At 44.2% G+C, this 20611-nt stretch overlaps 1 protein-coding gene across 7 annotated transcripts in view; it reads left to right on the plus strand.

Annotated features, from left to right (window-relative positions):
• The window catches only part of PRKG1 (protein kinase cGMP-dependent 1), a 468886-nt gene that overhangs the window by 429813 nt on the left and 18462 nt on the right, over positions 1-20611 (plus strand). For 4 of the 7 annotated variants that reach the window (XM_082054422.1, XM_082054421.1, XM_082054420.1 and 1 more), the window contains one exon: positions 7511-7607. The exons of 1 other annotated variant lie outside the window; for it this stretch is intronic. In XM_082054422.1, the coding sequence (XP_081910548.1) occupies positions 7511-7607 (97 nt within the window). Of the gene's footprint in view, positions 1-6936; positions 7410-7478; positions 7608-20611 lie in introns of those variants that run through there. 2 more of the 7 variants (XM_082054424.1, XM_082054425.1) reach the window with 2 other exon arrangements.

Raw genomic sequence — 20611 nt, forward strand, 5'->3', positions numbered from 1 at the left:
AAGACTTAGACGGAAGTGGTAGCAGCTAAATCGGGAGTTAAAGCCACTGCACTGCTGACCTCAGAAGGATGATCTGGAAGAAGGAGACCTGACCTGAGGAAAAGCTGGGTTATTAGTTATCCTACTTTTCTCCCTGTATCTATCTATCTGCAGATATATGTCGATAGATCGATAGACACCTTTCACTTTTTCAGTGTTGCTTGAATGAGGAAAAATGGAAGAGTAGAAGATGAGTTGGATGTTCTCCTCCTTGGCCTTCCTTGGTGCAGGGCAGCAAATCCTCATCCGCAAGTAAATCCTCTCTAACGAGTCTGTGGGTAACCCCATAGTACTCATCCTGGGTTAGCGCTAGGACAGCAAACACCAGGCAGATATTATTTAGGGGCACAGTGATGTGCCATCGGTTTGTTGTCTCTGCGAAAGGGCAGAAAACCCTGTTTGGATTTCGGGTGATTGGAGGTCAGTGCTCCCTGGTTCATACAACTTGGGGCTGGGTGGGCAATGGCGACCTTACTGCCGAGGGGAGAAATCACAGTTGTCTTGTGCCGGTACTTTTGTCCAACAGCTCGGTGTCTTTGACGTCTTCCCACTTGCCCGGTCGATGGACGTGTCCCGGTAAAATCTTGTGATCCTGTACTTGTGAACAAGCTAATAAATTGCGATAATGTGACAGTGCTTGAAATAAATGCACCTTTACTGTAACGTTACGCGATGGACAGTAAAATAGGTAAAGAGACAGTCTTTTTTTTGATATTTTTGTTCTTACTGATGCCAGTAATGGTTATTTGAAAGGGACGTTTGAAAGTAGAAAGGTGCGTTTGTGCATCGTGAGAGAGCTGGACGTGTGGTACCCAGAGGAAGAAACACAAAATATAGTCTTTTCCCAAAAAGAGGGACAGTATTTAGGAAATATTTATTCTCTGCTATCACTGCCTGCTCTGCCTGACTGTAATTTTAGGGCGAGCATCTTCCTTTCACCCAGTGCAAGTCCATGGAGACCTAAGAGTGCTCTTCACCTTGCAGGATCAGCCTCTTAGACAGGTCTGATGAGCGTGTTATGGTTTTCCTCACCAAGGTTTTGGGTTCATACCCTTGGGGTGGATTTGTTGCTGCAACCGTTTGTCAAGGAGCATCTAACCCCCCCCCAAAAAAATGTATTGCTCAATATCTGGAGGGAATGCTGGATAAGAAGGGTTTTGCATGTGGGGTGGGACCTCTTTGAGGACTAGTGGCAAGGCACCGTCGAGAAATACACATTTGCTCTCAATGCCTCTCAAGAATTTGCTTTCAGGCATTCCCGGGCTCTGGATCTTGCTGGTTGTGTAAAATACACTGTCGCTGTGCCATACTTCTGTCTGTTGCCTCAGTGGGCCTAGATCTTCTGAGCCCCGCTCAGACGGGGCCTAGTTGAAGGTAAGGATCTCGGGTGGATGTGGCACGAGGTGCTTTTTCTTTCACTTTCACCCATATGACCATTCATAGATTTCCCCTTGCCCCAAATCACTCAGAACTACGTGAAGCTGAGCTTTTCGGAGTCATTTGAGCAGACGGGGAAAAGGCATGGGAGCCCTACCACCATCCGCTGCATCTGCTCTTCCCTCCATTGCTTGCAGATAACGAGGCCTCCTCGTTACATGAATTCAATTCATGTCCTCTGCCACTTCTCATTCACGTTGGGGAATCGCATCTCTCTTAACTCAACAGCATGAATCCAATCCAGAAAAGCTGCCGTGACTTCAGGGCACCAGGCAGGCTAACAGCTTAGGTGGCTTATTTTGCCAGGGCTAAAGTATGTATGTTCAGGTGCGTAGAAAAAGCGGTCACAAAATTGAAGATTTGAGTCAATTTTTATCCATTTTTAATAATTTTTGTCAATTTTTTTAATCATTTATCACAAACTCATTTTTCTGAAGCACTGCCTCAGTTGAAGCAGCATGCTAAAAAGAAACTAGCTATGTTTTAAGAACCATAAGGAGACAAACTCTCTTCTTTAGTGGATGCAGAAATATCGTTTCAGTTTGTGACGTATTTTTTCCCACCCCACCTGTGGCTCTTAGGCTCATTTCACATGTATCTTCTTGCAGGCTGGGTCTGACCATCACCGTCCAACTCTTGCAACTCAAGTTCTCCTCATCTTTGCAGAAATTCAATATTTCTATGTGCAAAAGCACATTGCTTTTGGCTGCGACAGCGATCAGGCCAGCTGACAAAACTGACCAAATAGCTGTTAAACAGCCAGATGTCTGTCACCGAGGAAAGCTCTGAAATTCTGGTTTTATCCACCCAAAAATGGTTACGTTCGCTCTTATCGGGGAGCTGGTGGTTGGTTCCCATTTGGTTGCAATTTACGTCTAGTTGGCAGGTGGAAAGAAGCCAAGTTTTCTATCAGGATGACAGTTCGGTAACAGATGTCTAATGTTTCCCAGCACATTTCGCTCATGCGATAGGAATCGTGAGCTAGTTTAGTAAGCTGAGCAGTTGGGTAATTGCAAATCTTTGCTCCTCGCGTTTTCTCATTTATCCTTTTTGTTGCCTAGATAAGATGTTTTATCTTTATTTTTTCGGTAGTTTGGGGAGGAAATCGTCATCCTAGGAGGTAATCACTCATTTAAATGGTTGAAAACCAAGAAGGCACGTGTTTTCCTCTCCCATCCTGCATAACAGACATTGCCCAAACGCTTGGGCTGCGGCTCCTGCGCTGCCGTTTCACAGTAACGGGACATGTGGATGATGGTATTTACTCCTGATCCCCCCGATTGCTCCGGTTTCTCGCATGTGATGTCTGACCATGCCAACCAGCAGGCTCAACCGAGGCATTTTAATTAGTGCCTCCTTAAGAATATGTATTTTATTTGGAATGGAAGAAAGAAATGGTGGAGCCAAGCCCCAGCTCTTCTGTGGGAGGGCACTGATACTTGTTGGGGTGAGATGGTTGTGGGAAGCTGGGCATCTGAGTGGGGTTCAGTAGGTTGTTCAGATTTGCAGGAAACCTTGGAGATTCCACAAGATCCTTTTGTGTGACTTAGTTCTGAGCATTTCTCCCTCCATACTGTTTTTTGGTGTCCCCTATGGAGAAGACACCTCTCCTGTGAGCTCTGGCAGGCTTGGTTGAGTAGGGTGGGTGACAAAACCCAGTTTTAATAGAAAAAAGGCCCATTGAGAGCAAGTTGGGAGTTGATACCTGGCTTCCCACAAGCTCTCGTGAAAATCTCAGCCTTAATTGTAGAAGCTCTTTCTTAAAGAACAGACTTTTTGTTGGTTTTCCCTCTTTGTATCACGTTTTATGTACCTTCTTGTGCACTTCCAGTGATGATTCTCCGGGCGTTTTGGCCTGTAATAGCTGGGGCAAGAAGCACAATTACCAAAATATCTGGAGGAGGGCCCTTTCGTAATTATATCTAATTCAAGTGGAGTCAGAAAACCCCAGAAATCGCAGAACAGAAAGGTAATTGGTGTAATTAGTAATTGCACGTGCGTAGCTGCAGAATGTCACTGGACGCTGGTGTGATGCTGATCAGCGTTCGTGCCTCCCAAGGTGTCTTCCCAGTGCACCTTTTGGCTATTAATTTAGGAATTTAAATCACCAGCTCTCACAGAGGACCAAAAATAAATCATTTTCTTGTTTGAAAAGTCTCAGAGCACCAGTATAGGGCTGAATATTTAGAATATAACTGCCTTTCTCGTGACACTGCCAGGTACTGGATGGGAAGAGGCTGTAGCATCAGCAGAATGGTACCAAAATAAATACACCCTGACCTGACACACATATATTTTACCCACAGATTGCTGAGAGATTTCCACGTCAGTTTGCACAAGTTTGGTCAAAAGGTTTCTACCATTTGTTTCATCTTTGTTCTATTCCCCCAAGCGTCCTCCCCAATATCTGAGTGTAGCAGATTTCTTCAACGTGATCCAGAAGCAAACATTTTCCTAAAGCCAAACCAATATTAATTTTCAAATAACTTCTGTGTGTCTTTGCACTGCCCTCTGAATGCCTTAAAATGTCTATTTTCTTTTGGAGGTGATAAAATTAAGATATGCCATGGTTTTCACTGTAATTTTGTAGAGCAAGGAGCACACGCTGCAAAACCTTGGGAGTCTCTATTCGGGGAGCAGCACACTCACATTAAGGAAGGTGAAGGACGAAAGCTTAATCCATATTCTGAATTTCAGGATGAGGGTTCTACCCCGATTTCTGATTTAGGAGGTGGCTTGGGAATATTTGCATTTTGAGACTTTTATTGAAGTGACTGAAGAGATTTATCTTTAAGCTTTGTAGGGCTGAAGTGCATAGCTCCTGTTAATTTATAGCATTTGAAAGTGGACTTTAACCTTTGTAGCTGGGAATAAAACAGAATCCAGACGTGACTGTTGTTACTAAGCACGCAAAGGGCTTGCTTTATTTTACAGACATTTTAGTTTCACTATATATTTTTGGAATTTCTCTTCGTTTTTGGATGCCTGTTGCACAGTATGTAGAAAGCTGCACCCAGTTTGTTTTATATGCCTTAATGCACACATGCGTACTAATTACACATAAGCAGTCTGTCAAAGAGAATCAGCCAAGGGCTTTCAAAAAGCAATCACAATAATGCTGCGAGTACATTTTTTTTAAGCAAAATAATAAATAAACACCCTTTTTTTTTAACTTTAAAATCTGTCAGCGACGCTTTTGGCTTCTGTGCTTCGACACACAGAACAAGAAAGAAGTCAGGACTGGAGCGGCAGAGCCCGTCTCACGTCAAACTGAGGGATTTTGGGGAGGATTGTTGGAATTTGCAGTTGCTGGGACGAGCATCCCAGCACTGTGCCATGTCTTACCTGCTTTGTGTCCTCTCGCATCGCCCGATGTGAACTATATGGTGTTTTTGTAGAACTTGGCCATCTTTCAGGGGAAGAGGTATTATAGGGAAAAAATATCTCTCTGTCCCGTATGTCTCTGGAGACCCTGACCCTCCCGATACGCTGCTGTTTGGCATTGTCGAGGGTTTAGATTGCGGGGTGACAATAAAACCCTGGCAGATGTATTGTTAACCCCCTCTCCCCCCTTCCCACTCAGGACAGGCGATCGGGAGGGAAAGAAGGACAGAGAGAAGAGAGTTGGGAAAATTAACAATGTTTTACTAATGCTACCGATAAGAATAGAGAAAATAATACAAAATGCACAAAACCAATCTTGAAAGTCCCAGCGACTGCAGAGCCGGCACCCGAAGTCCTGGACTGGACTCTGCAGCCAACCGGAGCTGGATTCAGTCTGTCACTGGCCTCAGTTCGCAGGGATGACTCACAAGGTCCTCTCCTAATGTCGACCATAAGCAGAAGGGAAAAAGGGACGAGATCCTCGTGCTCTCCCACTTTTATATGCAGTATTCACGTGAATGGGATGTTATACTCCGTTGCTCAGTTCCTTGGTCACCTGTTTCTCGTTGCCCCTCTGGCGAGATGTCCATCCATGCTTATCAGTAACCTCACATTCCATTGCTGTGTTCACCAAAACATGTATCTGGTTCTCCAGGAAAATGCAGCTGATATGAAGCTTTAGCTGACAGGCACATTCACTAAAAGAGAAACTTGTTTTTTAACAAAACCAGGACAGGCATCTCTCATCTCTTGCTTGCTCAGCATCCAGAAATCTTCTTTCCTGCCTCCTTCCCCAAGAAGGGAGGCTCCCTGGACCTGAAGTTTTGCATCCATTGTTTGATTGTCAAAACAATCTTTTCCATGCTGGGATTTCATCTTCCTAGCAATTATAAATCATTAAGGGCATTTAACTGGTCAGGAACGTGATGACTCTGTACGTTTATTGTTAAAATTAGACTCATCTCACCACTCTGTCACCCCTCAAATGATGTGTCTGCTGTGATTTAGAAGGGGATGAATAAACACGCCTTTCCTTTAGCAGCGGCAGGTTTTGCGTGCCCCTCGTGGTGAGGATAAAGCGATCGATAAGCAGCTGTGTCACACAAGGTTATCCCAAGTTCGAAGTGGGCTGGGGACCGATTGGTTTCCAAAATCAGCTGCACACAGCTGCGGTGGCCACAGGAGCAAGGTCACCCGGAGGATCTGGTGACAGTGTAAATAATAAAGCAGAGCTTAAGTAATTTGCCAACAGCACCCCCGAGATAAAATTGTGCTCTATTGCCTTGGATTTGGAGCTGGATGACGTGACCTTTCACCAATTGTGATGCCTCTTTTTATTTTTCCCTTTTAACTTCCGAGTTTTCTTTTGCTCTTTCTCGCCTAATGTCACTGGAGTTCTAAATAGACTAAAGAAGGTGGTTTGAAGGGAAAAAGTTAGTAAATCAATTCCATCCCATTATTGAAGTAGAGACAGGCATGACAGACAAGGTATATTAAAAGGATAGAGAGTAGATACATATGTATGATGGTGGCTAACGCTGTGATGTTTTATCTTTACGCTACCATTACCATGCACACATGAAGCATCCAGGTGAAATAGCGGCTTATGGTCAGTCTGTTAATTGCAAGATATTACAGCTATAATTAAGCACTGAAGACCAAGCCAGCTCCCCCCGTACACCCTCCATGCCTCTCTCCATAATCCGTCACCGCTCTCCTCCCGTACGACTGTGTCACCAGCAGCCAAAGGTTGGACGCACGCGGGGACTTCTCCAGCAGCTGAATGTCAGACTTTATTGAGTGGGTGGATCCTGTTCATCCATTTCCCCTCCGAGCCTTTCTAAAAATAGCTTAAACTTTGACGAGGAGCTATTTTAAAGGCATCATATTCATGAGGATAGTCATGGGAAGCTCATTTTGGCAGGCTTGCATGGGTTGGATTTGCATGCTGCCTTAGTCAAGGGCTTGGTGAACTTGCATTGGGAGCCAGTTGGACACGGGCTAGAGAGAGAGCATCTGGATTTTGGGACCTCCTGGGTTGGGACGTCTACTCCAAGTGAGTCTATAGGAGGAAAAGAAGTGAAGATATTCTTCTAGGAATGTTGATATGTGACTGAAGTCATTCATTTCAGGCATTTGCACACCAGCCTGCAGCTTATCGGATCTGATTTCATAAAACCTGGCTGTGATTTCTCTCCAGGGACCTTAATGATCTTGCCACTTTCAATAAACGTTTATAGAAACTACTGCCAGCTTGTGGATAAGAGAAACTCCTATGAGAGACTTTATCTTCCAAAAATACTTAAAGCCACCAAAAAAAACCAAACCCACCCACAAGAAGATCAATAGAAAATATAAAAATGTAGCATTGGCTGGGTAGCTGGAGCTGAATTGCAGTGCCAGACATTTGCATTGTAGGCATGCAGTAGGTACGTTTGCTTTTCTCACCTGGAAAACCGTGCACGGCGGAGCGATGCTATAATTGGGACCAGCAAAACGATGAGTGGGAATAAAAGCAAACTGTAAGAAATAAGATGGAAATGAAGCAGGTAAAGGCTGTTCCACGCTCATGCCATTTGGGTACAGTGTTGTGCAGTGCTCATGTTTGCGCCTCTAAGAAATTTCCGTTTTTTCGCATAAAAAAATCCAGATACGAAGCCGAAGCTGCCTTCTTCGCCAACCTGAAACTGTCGGATTTCAACATCATCGACACCCTTGGAGTCGGAGGGTTTGGACGAGTCGAGCTGGTAGGTAACTTTTTCTTGTTTGAAGTTTGCATGAAGTCCTAGAATAAGTGCCGTGTATTTTTCTTTGTTATTACGCCTGAATAACTAGAAGAAAATTATGTGATGGGATTATATATTTTCTAATGGTCGAAGAAAGCTAAATTACATTTCCCGTTGAACTGTATGAATAAATGCTTTAGAATCATAGAATCATTTAGGTATGAAAAGACCTTTAAGATCACTAAGTCCAACCTTTACAGCAACCAAGAAGAATTTATGTACTATGTTGAGAGAGGAGCACGCGTCTTCTCTCTCCAAGTGGTCCTGTGTTGGTGGCATTGATTGTCTCTTAAAAACAACCTGACGAGTTGTGTGGTCATTGAGTGCTAAGATTGAAAGAGCACCCTGAAATCTTAATCAGCCAAAACTGGAGTAACGGGGCAATGCCTCTTCTAAGCACTTTCTAATTCAAGACTAGACACGGATCTATTCAGTCAGCTGTAAATTCAATGCTTGAACTATCACAGGGCTTCACAGAAAACTACTTTTTTTTGGCGGGTTTTTAGAGAAAGGGCAAAATCTGAGCTTGCTTTTTGCTCTGCTTGCCTTTTGACCTCTGCAGTCTTGATTAAAACAAAGCCTGAGTGGGAGGAGACTGAAACGGCAGCCGCTGTGTGACCCGTTCGTATTATCATATAGATGCAAAAACTTATAATAGAAAGAGGGAGCTTGTTTATGTCACAGGGCTGACAACCTGACACTGGACACCAGTGGAGAATTTTAGGAACCCCCGTAAATTAGGGCAGAAAAGGGAACAGAGTTACTGCTGCCACCATGGAACTTCAGGGGAGTCCCTGCTCTGTAACTCCACGCCATAGTGCCGAGAATTGGAAAACGAGCAAATTTGAGTGTGTTGGTTGTTATTTGTGACATAACAGGTAAATTCTGTGTTAAAAGTGCGATTCCACGTGATTTGTTTATGACTTCTCCTATTCGGGTGGATGTAAAATCACATGGAGGAGAGCACGTCTGTGAGAACGCTGGTCCCGTCCTGGGGATTGGGGGTTTAGTTCTTTATTTATTTGGTATTAGCAACTGTTGTTTTGGAAGAGAGTCCCAAGAGCTCAGGTATAGCCTGCGAAGGTTGTCCTTGTCCCCCTCCTTCTATAGGTATCTGCTGCTGAGGATGCTTTAGAGCAAGAGCTGAGTTCAGGTTGTGCTCAACCTCCCTTTTGAAGGTCCTTCCCCCTCTGTTGACAACAGCATAAAGCTGTTAGGAGATTTGTCTCCTAAATTAACATCACCGCTGGCTTTGCCACCTGAGTTGACCTGGAGTGAGGGACCCACCAGTTTGGAGCTTGTGAAGGAGCTTATGAGGTTTGTTTCCATCTTTAAGGCTGTTTTTGACTCACACTATCAAGCTTTGAAAACCTTAAGGTGTTCCTGGGATGGTGCGTGAGATTGGTTGGTTGGGTACTTATGGGAGCCCATAAAAGAGAATTTGGCTGTTCCTGGTGGCCATGGGCCAGCCCTCTGGCTGCTCGCAGAGTGAATTTGGAAGCTGTAAGATGTTGACCAAACCCACATCTTAGTGATGCGTGACGTGAGGAAGAGCAGGAGGGGACGTGCTCAGCTCCTTCAACAGATCAGATTGGTCAGGTAGAGATATTGAAATTTTCGGAGATTTCCAGATCTCAGAAACCTCCAAGAAGTCCTGGTGCCACCTCCACAGCCTCCAGAAACCTACTGATGGGAGAAATGTTTCCATCATCTCTTGGGGATTTTCTCCAGGGATGGGTGCCCCTCTCCTGAGCAGGAAAATGCTGGTGAAGGTTCCTAACCAATAGTGAATTGCACCCAGAAGAATAAAAGATATTTAAAAGTTTAGCTTTACACTCTGGAGTTTATTATTTTTCTTTACCGCCATGGGAGATTTTATTATCTTTGTCAAAACTGAGCCTAGAATTTCACTTCTTCCTTCTGTCTTCTCCATGAAAAATATGTTTTATAATTTAAGGCTAAAAAATGAAATGGAATTGCCTCTTTTATTGCCTGAGTGTGTGACGGTGCCTGATAATGCACAACAGCACTGGAATTTTTTTCCTGGAAAACATTCACATTTCTGTGCTTTCCAAGAGTCAGATTGATCAAATAGATTAAGTACATTGCAAGGAAGAGGATTTTTATAGCTTAACTGCTGTGGGCAAGGCCCCCCAGGGCATCTCTGTACCCCTCCCAAGGGCAACTGGTAGTGTCTGGTTGGAAACTGGAATGTCTGGGATTTAGTTTGTGTCTTGCTGGCCAAGAAGGAATAACGCTCCCGTTGGTCTGCGGTTTAATTTCCAGCTGTGGTTTATACAGCTATACGCTGGTTTTGCAAACACCGCTGTGAATGGTGCCTGTTTGCATAGGTCACCCCTCAACGCATTCGTACACAAGGATTGTGGCTTTTAGGCGAGACAGCCTAAAATTGAAATCATTTTCGATTCTGTGGAGATGACACATGGAAATATCTTTTTGCCCTGGTTTTCTGGGTAGTTTTATTTTGTATATGTCGAGAGACATTTCCAAACGATTTGCATTGGTGTCATACGTTGTTTGCTCTGGTTTTTGAAGGCTACCAGGTGCCTCTTGCAATGTGTCTTGTCCTTACTGATCCTGCTCTCCTTCTTCGTCCCCAGCTGGACGATGGAATCCAGACTTTTTTCGTCTCTTGGCCAGGCTGGACGGGGGTCTGAGCAACCTGAGCTGGGTGAAAATGTCCCTGCTAATGGCAGGGGTTGGACCGGATGAGCTTTGAAGGTCCATTCCAACCCAGACTATATTGTGATTCTCTGGAGGGGAGAAGCCAGCTGAGCAATGGCTGGACTATAATATTTTACACAAGGACCAGCTCTGCCATAGAACAAAATCACATCAAGGGTTAGTTCCCTTACAGCAGGACCTGTGTGATGCTCAGTGTTTGAAAAGCCAGCAGTGCCACGTTGCTAGTACAAGCCACCCTAATTTCAGAGGGCTTCCAGCTGGTGTCACTTCCCTTAGCAGGGCAGAAGAAAACATTGGAGGTGATTTCTTGGTTTTTAATAGCATAGATTAACAGATGCGTCCACTATTTTTTGCAATTCAGCTTCTCAGCATTGTGTCAGCTGAGCATCTTTTGTATTGGGATCCAGGTGTTTCCATAATAGAGAACAAATATGTCATCTCGGGTTCATATCTCACCAAGCACTGCTTTGCAGAGCATGGAGCTGTAGGTCAGATGTCCTCAACCATCATCATCATATCTCCTGAACTTTATTGCTCACATCTTTGTTCTTTAATTTCCTTTTAATTTCAGTCCTGTGTTTCTAATCAACCGCCCCAGGTCAGTCATTTGAAATAAAGGCACCAGAGTATCTAAACATACAGGGGTTCGAGCCATTGTTGCTGTGAAATCAGTTCATGTAGGTGATGGCTGAGCACAGGTAGAGTAAATTATCAGGTCCAAACCTCAACATGTGCCTTTTTGCTATATTGATTTATGCACTTATCACTTTTGACAATCATTCAGCAATAGAAGGAGAAGATTTTCAATCACTTCTGTTGTTATAAAATTGCAAAAATAATATATTTTCTTCACGCGCCATCGCAAGCTTGATTGAGACTTGGGTTCAGCTACATCTTTGTTCGCTTCTCAGGGGAGATACGCCAGTGAAAACCTATAGACTTACCACCGTCCCTCATGTAGACAAGCCTGGAGGGAACTTCTGCACCCCTATGGGTGACGTATGGCCTGGGACATCCTGAAGGCACCAGGCAGGTTAAGGACAGTCTCAACTTTTAGCCCTGACTTGACAAAACATTTAATCATATATTTCAATGTTCAGTGGTTTTGCAGAAGTTGGTGGTGCTTAGAGCCACATATTTCAACCAGGTGGTCATGAAGGGATCAGAAGATGTCATTGTCCAGGCAGAGGCAAATACACCTGATCCCTTCTGACCAGCTCTCCCTAATTTGTCCTTGGAGTCTTTGTGGAAGGAAACTCCCAGAAAGGTATTTCCTAATATTTAACATCTCCCTGCTGTAATTCTTAGTACACTTGTAGTACAAATGCACATAACCCTGGAGATTGGGTTGTATTTGAAGACCATTATCATGTGAACCCGAAGAACTCTTTTATTTAAAAGAAAAAATATGCTTCTTTTGAGCTTTACATGTAATTGGAGCTTTCCAGGCCCGTGATGAGTCTGGTTCCTCACTGTCCAGCTGGCTCTCACTAATACGGAGTGATGCCCAAACCAGGCACATTAGTCCAACCTAGGCCTGGCTCAAGTAGAGCCAGACAACGAGGGGCAGCACTTGGCCACTGCTGCCCGGTGTCCCTTTTATTTCAAGTCACAGCTTCAATTTGTAAAAATGGGGTTTGATGTCCCTCCTCTTCTCAAAAGCGCTCCCAGCCCTCTCGGGCTTGATTTTAATAGATGCAAAGTTAATGCAGTTCTTCTTATTTCATAATCCAAGGCGTTAATGAAAGTGTTTTATGGTGCCATATATCCCTTGAAGTCCTTTTGTCTTGATGGTGGCCCCTAAAGATAAACTCCTTTATGATATGGAGATTAATAAAGACACACACATAAAAATGAAGCCTTAGTTTCAGCCACGTTTTACTGGGGCTGTACAGCACCTTTTTAAAATGGACAGTAGAGCATTTTTCATTTTTATTAGTGTTTTAAGAGAAATCCGGCCCCAGATTATGAAGTGCATTCAAATTTATTACTGCCTCTGGCCTGTTTTGTAAACAAAACCATTAGCGAATTAATTAGATGGCAAGGAAAAAAACTGCCGTAATTGTCTTCCAATAAACTGACAGATGCATAATCCAGATATTTATTAGTGGTAATTTCCAATTGCATCGCTATCCTTTTGTTGCAGCTATTATGAAGCTTTTTATGAGAAAGATCAGGCTTCTCTTTGAAATCTCTTCATTTTCAGTTGTCAGGAATCCTTCAGCCTCCTTCCTTTTGAAAGAATGGGTATTTTGGGTGCCATCAAGGTCAGGAAATTTGAGATATAAGGGAGGGATTTGAAGATCAGGTACCTGACTAAATCTCATGTTCATCTGATAACAAAACTACTGGTGCAGAGCTGAGCAAAATGATAAATACTTGGCCCTTTTTTTTTCCTTCCCTTCTTAACTATATGCAGGATGCTTCATTGTAATGATGCTGTCAGGTGGGGCTGGACCACTGCAGAGCCATATTTTAGTATTTCTTTTGATTTTTAATTCCTAATGGAATTAAACACACCCTTTGTAAGTGTAAACATGTTCTCGAGGCTTGTCTGTTGATGGAAAGGATGTTGTCAGGGTTTGGGAAGAGAAGAGACCATCTGAGAGGCTTCAGCGCCAGTCGGAGACAGAATTAAGATGTAAGAATAAGTGCTATATTGCAGACAAAGCCAAATTCAGGAGTGGGGCCGGATCCCATATGGGGTTGGAGAGTTTAGGTCCATCTGATACTTTCAATAAACCACAGTGGTGAGTTTTTCCATTTGGTTTTGCATATTTTAACTATATAACCCTTCTACTGCTGTTTACTCTTTATTGGAATGATTTTATGCATGAAACAGTTTACATTCCTCCCGCTTTTTTAGTCTTTTCCTTCTAGACATTTTTGAAAAATAATATTTACCTTTGGGCTTTATAGAAAGACGTGTTTTAATATATTTCCCAACGCCCTTGCTTATAAAAAAACCTAAGTTGTACGTGTTGTCAGGCATTGAATATAAATTTTCAGTACAGAGATCAAAACATAGAATTACAGGTTTTTAGCAACTTTAATTGTTAAATAGCTCAGGTTTTCTAAGGAATGCACATTTTTTAGTTAATACTTCAGTGTATTCATAGAGTGTAATTTTGCGGTTTATTTTCCTGAAGAGCCCCACAGCACTCAGACTGGTTTACAATTTATTGCTTTCCCAACCAGTTGAACCTAGACTTCTTTAAAGAAAATAAAGGCACTGTCATGGACAGTTTCTATCCATCCTCAGTTTCCACCCTGCTGCCCCCTTGTAATTAATTGTTGATTCATCCTTCAAAATTTCACCCTCTTAAGGACTTGATTTTTACTCCATGGATTTTCTTTCCATCTTTGGTGGGGTGTTTTTTAGTCTTGACTTATTTTCCAGCCTAAGCCAGTCCAGTCACCTTGCCTGTTGACACACAGCTAACCCAAAACTAACGTGATGTTGAGAATGAGGGGGAAAGGACACAGTGAGAAGCATTGCGTACCCTGCTTATAATTTGGATAATTTCTTGGTAAGCCTGAGGTCAGGAGAGCCCTAAGGAGATGTGCAAAGTACCTTCAAAACCCTGATGGAGACATCTACGATACTGAGTACCACAAGAGGCTTTGAGGCATAAATACGGACAAGGTAATAATTGCTAATAAAAAGAAATAATGGTAGAAAGCCAGTTTTAACAAAGAATATGAATATGGGGAAATCTGTTTCATCCTGGAAGACCATAAATATATTTGGTACTAAAAGCACGCTGGACTCTGGCTGGGGAAGGGAGAAGCTGCCGCTTTGTTCATGCAGCAGCTCAGCTGTTGGGATTAGCAGAGCTCAGCTTGCAAGTGCTGCGCTCAGCAACAGCTGCTGCTATTTTTGGTGTTTCGAATGCATCTCGCTCGGAAACGGTGCAAAATAAAGGACCTTGGGCATACCCAACCAGCAAAAGCGTTTGCACTTCGGTTCCCGAGCGCTGTGGTTGTCGGTTATTATTTAATGTGATACAGAGATATTCACGTTTTATGGTAGCGCACATTTGTGGCTGAATAATACACATCAAGGAGGAAAGAAAATTAGCCAAAGCCCTTTGGAAGAGTGTTTTGTTGTTATGGAGGTATCACTGTGCCCACCCCGGGGGTTCAACGGGAGATGTGAGCGACGACAAACTTGTCCGCGAGTCGCAGACCCGAGAGTTCCAGAAAAGCTTCTGTCCAGCTCCTCCGAGCTCACCCTTCCTGCGTGTTTAGGATAAAACCACATCTCCAGAGTAAACGGAATATTTTTAACTTGCACAAACTCGGCTCCCTGTGTGTGTTCCCATTGAGCTGGGAGCCCGGGCAGCTCCCTCAAAGATCAGCAGAAAAGGCTCGTGAGTGCTGCGAAAGTTCACGTTCAAATACCTCCATTATATCAGCAGGAAGAAATCTGACCATTCCGGCTGTAACATCTGTGTATCTGCCAAAATGAAGGAAGGATAAACTATAAATATACATTTGCATTCAGCTCTGCTTCCATGCCCCTGGGTCTGTTGTTCGATGGTTGCAAGGATCTGCACAGGGTACCACAATGATAAATAATGTCTGTAGCAGCTCCCTGGAGAAAAATACCATAATTGTAGGGCTTCTTGGAAAACCCACAGCCATGCAAGAGCTGTAACCCACAGGTACAACATCTGCAGTAAATAGGAATTCAGAACATTGGGATAAGTTCTTTGCTGCCTTCTCCTAGAAGAAGATGCAGGAATAGAAGACCAGACATGAATGAGATGGGTGCAGTTAAAGTAATTTATCCTCAGGTGAGGTATGGCAAGGTTCAGGCACTGCACTAGTCTTCACTGAAAATAAATCCTTCTTTTGGGGATTGTTCTACATGCCGGTAAATATTTATTAAGGTTTACAGATTCTCAAGCTCACCTTGCGTTGTATCAGTTCAGCTCTCACTGGAGTTGCAGGGAAGTTGGTCCCCACTGCAGACTATATATAATACACATATTTATAGTAAGTAGAGACAAAGGAAGGATAAGAAACATTCAGATAGCTCCATTTACTCTTTTTTCCATCAAGGCCTGGATTTTGTCTCATCAATATGCATTTTCCCAGAAAGTATGAAAAAGCAGTAAGGTGTAAAACCATATTTATTTGTACATGAATTATAGCTGTGTTTAAAAAGAAAAAAATCAGGCTTTAAGCTCACTGTGTGTTTTGGAAGTTGCAGAAGTTTCTACACCGTAAAGCAAAGCAACGCTTTTGGAGCAGTTCCAATGTGTTAATATAAGCACCGAGAAGCCAGCTGAGGCCTGATGAAACAAGGACTTGGAAAAGCAGAAGAGGTTGGATCTCTTCTCTTTCTCTTCTCCTCTCCATCTCTCCTTCTTTTCTCTTCCTCTTCTCCACTGTGTTTGCATCTTGGCCCAATCTTGTCACGTTCCTCTTCTACTCAGTTCACCATCAACGCATCTTCACCCCCTTCATGCTGAACTTTTTAAAGTGTTTCCACTGAAGCAGCGTTACTTTCTCAACGCTGAGAAGTTCAAGGTAGCCCTGTGAATTCAGCTTATTAGCAACAAAATGATGCCTGTTTCCCTGACGTGTCCTCCTCAAGAGAGCTTCTGATTGAGCATATTTTTGGATAGTGACCCATCTGTTTGGGTTCACTTGGGGGCAGTTTTGTCACGGTGACTCAGTCTGCCAAGAAACCACATGGTGACGTGGGAGTGGGACATCACGCTGAAGCATAGGCAAAGAGGAGCTGATGAGGTAATGACACCGGATGGACGGTGCTCCCCAAGTGACATGTGACAGCAAGGCACATGGGGAGAAGGCAGCTTTGGGGCTGGCACAGAAGAAAGCTTTCTTGCGCCCCTCTTCCCTCCAGGGCTTCATCCCATGGTATTCTACCAGGCAGAACCCTGAAGAGTCCAGAATCTACTCTCTTGAACTCCACGATTTCATGGTCACTGCAGCCAAGGCTGCCCTTGAGCTTCATGTTCCCCACCAGCCCCTCCTTGTTGGTGAGAACAAGGTCCAGCATAGCATCTCTCCTCATTGGCTCCGCTGTCACTTGGAGAAGAAAGTTGCCATCAACACATTGCAGGAACCTCCTGGGTTGCTTCTGCCCTGCTGTGCTGTCCCTCCAACAGATACTGGATTGGTTCAAGTCCCCCAGGAGGACCAGGGTTGTGAACGTGAGGCTGCTTCTGTCTATGGAGAGCCTCATCTTCTCAGTCTTTCTGATTGGGTGGCCTGTAGCAGACTGCCACTGTAATGTCACCTGTCCCTGCCCTCCCTTTGATCCTGACACACAAACTCTCAGCTGGCTCTTCATCCATGCCCAGCAGAGCCATCCCACCACATGTACATGATGCCAATAAGACCCTGCAGGTCTCTGGACATCTCCAGCTCCTCTGGTTTATTCCCCATGCTCGTGCGTTTGAATAGAGACATTTGAGCCCGGGCCCCCGCTGAAGCCGAGGTACTGGCTGCAGAGGCTGGAATTCCTTTCTGCTGCTCTTCGGGTGCTCTCCTGCTGACCTGTGACCCTTCTCCCGGCCCTGGGCATCCATTGCTGACACCGGCATCAAACTGGGAGGAGTGGGATGGATTGAGGTTCTCCTCCCCCAGCAACTCTAGTTTAAAGCCCTCTTCACCAGCTTGGCAAGCCCCTGACCAAAGGTGTTCTTCACTTTCTCTGACGGATGGACCCCATCAGCCCCAGTAGACCAGGTTTCTCATGGCCTAAGTAGCCAAACCACCAGCTGTGGCACCAGTCCTGTCACCATTTGTTGATTTGCCATGTTTGATTGCCCCTTTCAAACCCCTTCACTTTGACGGAGAGGATTGATGAACAAACTACCTGTGCTCCAGAGACACTCACCACCACTTCCAGGGCTCTGTCGTCCTTCTTGATATTCCACAGATTGCTTCCGGTGCCCACATGAGACAACAACAGCTGGACAAGGCTTGGTGGCCTCTTGGTGATGTCCCTGATAGGAGCCCCTGTCCCTCTTTCCTTTCCAAGTCTGCAGAGCGGTGAAGCGGTTCTGCAAGGGCACCTTGGGCTTCAGGGGAAAGTCTCTTCCTCCCACTATCCAACCATCCATCCAGCTCCTCCTCAGCCTCCCTGGTGTTCCACAGCCTTCTCACCACTGTGCAAACGTGCCCTGGATTCACCATTTTGGGGATTATTGCAGTAGAAAGGATGGTGCGAGCCTGCTCGCAGTGGAGGTTGGATGTTCAGCTCGCTTCGCATTTTGCGATTAGTCCGTGCAAGCTGGAGACAGAATTGCAGACACGGACCGTGTGCCAGAGGTCGGTGATGAGATGGACCTAAAATGGAAAACTGAAACGTGGGTACGAAGGTGGAGAGAAAGGGCAGGAGTCTGCTCCGTGCTACCAATTTTATTTCTAATTTTTTCCTGCCACTGGACCTTTTAGCAGATGAACAGCTTTAATATTATTGCTGAACATGGACATTTACAGTGGCCTCGATGTTTGCTCTTATCACTCCATCTCCAAGAGTCATTTTGAAGATTTTTGTGCCCGTGAAAGGGCAATGACTGGGGAAGGTCAGTGTGAGGAGAGGACTGAAAAAAGGAGGAGGAAAGGCACCAGAAATTCTTTCAGCTCGCAAAAAAATGGCTGAGAGAGCTGGAGGTCGGTGGTTACCCCATGTCGATCCCCAGCGGCTCTCGGAGAGAGAGCGATTAAAACCCAGACTCTGTCAGGTTTCCACCGAATTGATAGTCCTGGGGCCTTTGAAATGTGAGGTGTTGCTTCTGGGTGCGGGAGAGCTGCTCTCGTGGGCTGTGCAGCAAGAGCGGCTCCTTTGCAAACTGCCCACCTTGGCCTGCTGCACGTTTTTCCCCTTTCTGAAGCGTTTAGGAGATTTTTGTGGTGGGTGTCTGTGGGAGGCCGAGCTCCTACCCCTCCGCCTGAACCAAGGGGCAACATCCTTGTGACTTCTGCAGCTCCTTGCACTATTTTTCTCATTATAATTGGAGAATGGGGTGGTCTCAGCAGCCCCTTCCCATCTTCTCAACATTAATCCTTTTTTCTAAAGAAAAACTCCAGGTGACTCCTAGATAAGTTTTTTTTCTACTTTTGAAATTAGATTGAGATTTAACGTGTTTATTCTGTTAACTATCATGAGCTTAATATTATAAATTACTGGGTTTAAGAGTCTTAGAAATGACCTAGAGCTCCCCAGCTTTACATCATAAAAACAGTCCTTGTAGTTCCCCCATTTGGCAGAAACACCGAAGTAAGAGGAGGACTTGGACGTGTTGAAGAAGGAGGAGAAATTTGCAGAATTCATTTTCCAAGTGACCAACCAGGTAATCCAAACCATAACATTTAGATTTTGTACCTCAGCAGCTTGTTTTGGTGCATCGGCGCATTTAATGCAAATAGTTCCCCCCCTGTGCCCTCCATCTCTCACAAATCCCCTGCGGTCTGAAACACAACAGGAGTGGGAATGGAAAATGGATTTAAATTCTCCCGTGGCATCAGGTCAAAGCCTTGCATTAGCTAATTGTAGCCGCCTGATTGTTCTATATTTAAACAGTTGTGGCAGTGATAACATCATCAAACCACTGCCTTCTGCTTCCTCATAGTAATTTCCTTTCTTGTGCTTATTTAGAACCTGTGCAAGTATGTCTAGGGAAGCAGGTTCCTTCCCCAGATACTCCATCATGTGCCCAGGCATCCTTGAAAAAAAAAACAGGTATTAATAAGAGAAATAGCCTTTTTAATGAAAAGCATAAAAATAAGGTAGTCAGAATTCATGGTATTAAAATGATAAGACTAGAATGGAACACATCAGGATTTATTCATTATAAAATATTGGAATTTATTCATCTGGGTCCCTAGCAGGTTGTTGCGTTTATTTTTAACACTGATGCCTAGTACAGACTAACGGTAGGAAAATAGGAATTTATGTTTCAAGTAAGTTTAGAGCGCTAAATACCTTTTTTAATAAAAGAAATGTTTCCTGTCCAAATTGAGCAAGAAACATTCAAATTTGCTACTGGAGCTACTTTCTTGGTTCTACTCTTCATTATTGTTTGGCTGTGGACGGCTGAGCCTTAAAAAATACAGGCTGAAAGAAATCAAATCTGGTCTGTAATGTAGAATAGGGATTTGCACAGACTTCTGTTTGAAAGTGTGGCAACTAATGGCGCTTGTCCATCGCCAGATGTGACAGGAGACCACGCGATCTGCTTTGCCATCGGACGCAAGAGGGATAACTTCTCCAGGTCTAAATGTTTAGTCAGAATGAACCTTGATTGATCTTTTTTTGGCGAGCTTTAGTAAATTCTGCTCAGCCCAGATTTTACCTTCGCTTTCCTCCTGTCTTAATTCCCCGTGCATCGCTTCACTTCTCTCCCTCTCCCCTGAAACAGCCGGCTTTGATTTACATTGGATAACATCAAGTCATTTACTTCAAATGGTTGAACTAGAATCCATATGCAGTTTATTCAAAATGAAAAAAAAATAAAATTAAAAAAAAAACAAACCCTGACCCAAAACCAAAAATATTTTTATCACTTTCAGCCTGCCCTAAATGCAGAATTTCTTTCTGCTTTGAGCTGTGGTCAAACCACAGAGCAAAGGCAGCGCCGTGTAGCACCAGTTCAATGAGTAACTGAGCAGCTCTGCTGTGGAGATGAGGAAGAATGTTTTTCTGTATTTTCTGGGGATTGTTTAGGGCTTTGTGCCCTGTCTCCCTGAAGATTAAATGGCAAAGGCGGGCTTCATGCAAAGCTAATAATTACAAGTCTCAGTGTGAAATGCAGAGCAGCGCATTCTTTGGAAAAAGGAAAAGTTTCATGTGGGCTTGGAAATGCTTGTGGTTGCGGGGAAAGTCAGAAGCCACAAAAGCCTGGGTGGTTTTAAAACAGATACATGCACACATATATACATCTTGAAGAATTTTGGATGAAAACTTGGGCCATGGATGGGTGGGCTCTTTATGAGGGTTTATTTCTGAATCATTTACGGTGGTGGTGGTGGAAATCTCTTTGCCAGCTGAGAATCAGCCTTTCGGGGTTGATTTCCTTATGTGATGTGTATCTTTGTGGCCATCCGAGCGCCAGTTTGATTCCTGACAAAGACGGGATGCTGAGGACACCCTCCCTCCTTGCATTTTCCCTGCAGCCTGGACCATTAGGTGAACAAAGCAAATGACGAGGAAAGTGTTCACGGTTACGGTGCGTGCCATGTCTCACATCAGCCCCAAGAAAACATACAAATAGATG

The sequence above is a fragment of the Streptopelia decaocto genome (genome assembly GCF_964273445.1).
Source record: "Streptopelia decaocto genome assembly, chromosome: 5".
NCBI classification, from domain to species: domain Eukaryota; kingdom Metazoa; phylum Chordata; class Aves; order Columbiformes; family Columbidae; genus Streptopelia; species Streptopelia decaocto.